Source organism: Epinephelus moara, chromosome 19 (assembly GCF_006386435.1).
Source record: "Epinephelus moara isolate mb chromosome 19, YSFRI_EMoa_1.0, whole genome shotgun sequence".
Taxonomy (NCBI): domain Eukaryota; kingdom Metazoa; phylum Chordata; class Actinopteri; order Perciformes; family Serranidae; genus Epinephelus; species Epinephelus moara.
The window spans coordinates 40,127,617-40,132,233 of record NC_065524.1 but is presented as its reverse complement, the minus strand read 5'-3'; the positions used below and the strand labels follow the sequence as shown (position 1 = coordinate 40,132,233).

At 43.3% G+C, this 4,617-nt stretch overlaps 1 protein-coding gene across 5 annotated transcripts in view; it reads right to left on the bottom strand.

Annotated features, from left to right (window-relative positions):
* Window positions 1–1,791: 1,791 nt before the first annotated feature.
* nckap1 (NCK-associated protein 1) overlaps window positions 1,792–4,617 on the bottom strand; it is a 53,914-nt gene continuing 51,088 nt past the window's right edge. For 4 of the 5 annotated variants that reach the window (XM_050071269.1, XM_050071272.1, XM_050071271.1 and 1 more), the window contains exon 31: window positions 1,792–3,968. In XM_050071269.1, coding sequence (XP_049927226.1) covers window positions 3,852–3,968 — 117 coding nt within the window. In that variant the 3' untranslated portion in view covers window positions 1,792–3,851. The remainder of the gene's footprint in view (window positions 3,969–4,617) is intronic. The other variant, XR_007571740.1, reaches the window with a different exon arrangement.

The window sequence follows — 4,617 nt, the reverse complement described above, 5'->3', positions numbered from 1 at the left end:
AAGCCTGTTCCTACAAAGAAAAACCACCCAAGCCTGCCTAAATTTTGCAAAAAAAAACAACAACCCAGACATCAAATGTGTTCTGGTCTGATAAACCAAAAACGTTTTGCCGATAATTCCAAAAGGTATTTCTAGCACAAAAACACTGGTGGTGGTGACAGCATCAGGCTTTGGGGTTGGTTTTCTCAGCTGGCACTGGGGCTTTAGTGGAGGTGGAGGGAACTATGAACAGTTCCAGTGTCTGCTAGAAAGCTGAATATGGAGAGGAATCTAACCTTTAGGTGCACAATGACCCAAAACCCAGAACTAAAGCTAAGTGAAAATCTGTGGGGTGACCTGAATTCAAATAAACACAAGAAGGTTGTGCTCTAGAGAAAGGATCAGCACTCAGTGAATAACCTCCTAAGCCCTATAATAAGCTATTATGGCAAGGCTTAACTATACAGACCAGTGAGCAGTGATAACTAACATGTCTTTGGGGTCATCAGGTGGGAACCTCCTTTCACCAGTGTTTCGTCTAGTTTCGTCTCCCCGCACCAACCCAATAACCTCCTTTACCTCACTTACACATGGCTTTCTCAGCCCAAACAGCACTGCCACCTTCAACCAAACCCAGCCTCCGTACATGCGAGCTCCAGGTAGAGACAGTGCTGATACTACCTTTCCTAGCACATTCACCACACTCTATTTCACACGCTACATAGCATAACTACAATATAAGCTAAAGTTAAAGGAGACAGATAAACTCAGACTTTCTCAGCCCAAACAGCGCAGTGAGGGATGTGCACAAGCGATGTCCTCACAGTCTGACAGAGTTGGAGCGCTTTGACCAGGAAGAGTGGGCACATACTGCGAAGTCAAGATGCTGCACGCTGACAGACTCAAACACTAAAAGACTGAATGCTGTAATACAATCAAAAGGTGCTTCAAACAAGTCATTTACAGGTGTGCAGACTTATACAACCAAGTTATTATCTTTTCTATATTTTCCCCTAAAAGATTTGTTTGTTTTCAGCTGAACTGTTCAGGTTATACGTCACGTTAAAGGAGAAAAAGCTTTGAAATTATTTCTCTTGGTCTTTGTTTTAATGTCCAAATTTGATTTAAGGTCAAATATGATGGCATCTGTTTCCCTGGTGCGCCCCCTGGTGGCTGTGAGAAGACACTGCAGACATATGTTGGTGCTTCTGAAATTCTCTCAGCTACAATATTTTGTTAAAGAGGTCACAAAGTGTGTTCCAGGCATTTTGTGTAACACCTAAAATGACGTGTTTGACCGATAATGAACTGGTACATTCAGCATCTCACTCACTCACTCACTCACACACACACACACACACACTCTCACACACTCTCTCACACTCTCTCACACTCTCTCACACTCTCTCACACACACACACACACACACACACACACACACACACACACACACACACACACACACACGACGGAAAACCAGTTCTGGATCTGGTTTCTTCTTCAAGCAAAACATGTTTGCTGTTAGAAACTGGTGCAGCCGCCTTTATCAGCTGAGTGTTGAAGGCTTAATTCATAATTACCTGTTAATATATTTGTCTTGGAAAAGTTCAGTTTACTCAGAGGAGACTAACTTGAGTGTGTGCAGCACTCTGTTGATACACAGCATCAGTTGGACTAACAGTCACCTGATGGCACTGATCACAAACTGGTCCGTCTGTGACAATAAAGTGTTGCCACTTACCGGTTTCCACCTCACCACGTCTCTGCCGAGGCCACGTGCCACGAACTAGCGTCACACACTCACAGCTCAGGTCTGACACAGCCCTAAAGTTTATTTTATTCATGTCATTTAAGTTACACGGTGGAATCAGAGACACAAAAAGGTTAGAAAGAAAACAGCAATCATTCCACATCAAATGGCAGAATGTGTCCGCTGACCCGTCCTCGCTCACACTGCACACTACTGACTGAACACACAGCAGGGCTGAGACTCTACTGTGAAGTGCAGACACGTCATCAACTAGTGTTTTCCTGCTACATACTGTAAAAGCTGCTTCCAGATTTAAACAGTCCGAGGTTAAGAGTCCTGGTAGTGTGCAGTGTGAGCGTTCAGACAGAGCCTGGTGTTAGTGTGCATGAGCAGAGGGCTGGCATACAGGGAGCACGCTGTGTGTGTGTGTGTGTGTGTGTCTCAGTATGGAGCCCTCGCCCTGCCTGGATTCACAAGAAAATGAAAAATAAACCAGACTGCACTTTGTAAAAGTCGTCCGTCTGTCTGGAGGCCGTCTGTCCTAAAAGGTCCCGTACAACCGTCACGGAATACGGAGAGTTCGTTGGTGGAGATCCAGTGAACACATCACCAGGCGTGTATATACTGTATATATACATTTATTTTTTCTCTTATTGCAGCTCCAGGTTTTTGTCGACGTTCACAGCTCGGAGATCAATTTGTTTGTTTCTCTGTGGAGGAGGAAGTTTGACTTTAATGGCTCCTGTTAGAGTTAAGCACTAAGACATTTGTGGAGCCGCGGCGTGTGAGGTGTCGGACCCTCGACAGCTGCTGCCTCTGAGCAAGGCACTATTCCCCCAGCTGCGTCAGTAGGACTGCAACTGCAAAAATTAGACACAAGAAAGAAAATTTTCTTCTTTTCAGAAGCCACGGGAAATTATTTTGAAGGATATCATAACTTATATTTAAACAGCTGGAGAAAAAGAGTAGCACCTACTGGACCGACAGCAGCTGTGAGGAACATCTGCAGGTGCGCTGAGGGCGCCTGCTCCACCTCTACGCCGCCGCAAGTACTTTTTAAAGTTTGTTCCCACTGTAAAAAGTTCCTGTGTGACCCCTCCCGTTAAGCGAGCTGCGGATTGTTTCCAGAGCGTCTACAGTCCAAACACATGAAATGGCGTTTCACCCATTAACAAGCCCAAACACTCCAGCACGTCCACGCCCTGATGCACAACTTTTAGTGTCGACACATTTGGCAAATCGTCATCATCATCATCGTCGTCATAAAAATAACAAAACATAAACATTAAAAACAGACGAGTTCAGTTCACATCAAAGTAGAATACAGATATTATATCTTTACCCACAAAAAGTTCATGTTACGACTAGCTTGGAAAAAGAAAGAAAACATCACCATGTTATACAAGTGTGTGTCTGCGTGTGTGTGTTTTCACGATGAAATGTCGAGAGATTAGTGTGTATGCGCCTTTATATCTGTGTGTGTGTGTGTAGTAGTGTTACATTAACAAGCAACATGTCTTTCAGTATCAACACAGGAATCCTCCATTAAAGAAAAAAAACCCACATCACATCAGCATCATTCCCAAAGTAAGCATCCAAATCCGTCACCACATAGAAGTCGTCAGCTGGCCACTAAAAGTCTCTCATCGAAAAGAAACAAAAAAAGAAAAAGAAAATAATATTTTAGTGTCAACTATATATATACTATATATTTATATTTTTGTTCTTTTATACCAACCAAACATATGGTATATTACGTGTTGCTATGGTTATGGTCCCTGGCAACATCATGAAAAAGTACAATGATTAAAATAAAGACACTGATCCCCCAACTTCATCCAGCTAGTGTGTGTGTGTGTTTCTGTCAGATTGTAGTGTTTGCTGTCGTCTCTGAATTCTGTGTGTTCATTTGGCGTTTAGTGTATTTGTTCTCAACTTCAGCGCGTGTCAATATTTTGGAGGACACGTCGCACGCTGATGTTTGTTTCTGTCTGAATGGGACGTTGAGGCATTGTAGGCATAGTTTAGTGTGTTAGTGTTTAGTGTGTATCTGTTGCTGTGTGTGCGTCTGTGTACGAGCACCGACAGCATGGGAGGCCTTCACTGTGTGTTTAGTGTGTGTCTATGCGTTAGCGCTGATGCTCTGTTTGTAGACGGCGTGGTAGGCGTTTCGCAGCAGGACGTAGGGGAAGCAGGACTCCAGCAGGTCCATGGTCAGGAAGGGAGACTCCTGCACGATCTGAAACACAGACACAGAAATATTAACAACACTGATAAAGCCAGGGTTTTTAATTCATCCCTCGTTCCGAACTACAGCAGCAACGGTTACATTCAACTGATTAGTTTAATGCAAGAATATGAACTGGATCCTACTTTGATAATCAAGTAAATGATCGAGGCATTTATTTAATCGCTTCTGTCTGTTCATAATAAAATGAACTGCTCTGGATTTTTGGACTGTTGATCTGAAGACGTCACATTGGGCTCTGAGAAATGACACAGGTTATGTTCTGGTATTTCATATATAAAACAATTAATCAAGAAAATAATGTGCATATTAATCAATAGCTGCAGGTCTACTCCAAACACATGACCTGCACTACACGTGTGAAAACACCTTTAGTCCTGTTTCCACCGAGCAGTTCAGTTCAGTTTAATACGATTGTTTCTGACTCCACAGTGAAAGTTGTGGATGGTCCCAACAGAAGCGTTCCTTAGCGTCCCCATGTTTGGTCCCCCCTCTGTTGGGGTACCTAGCTCACAGATCTGGTACTAAAAGGTGGAGCTAGAAACCCTGCAGTCTGATTGGTCAGTAGAGGACGCTCACTCTGGTTTTATGTAACCTCTGTTCATACATCAGTAAACTACAACTATAAAATGAAAGAGAA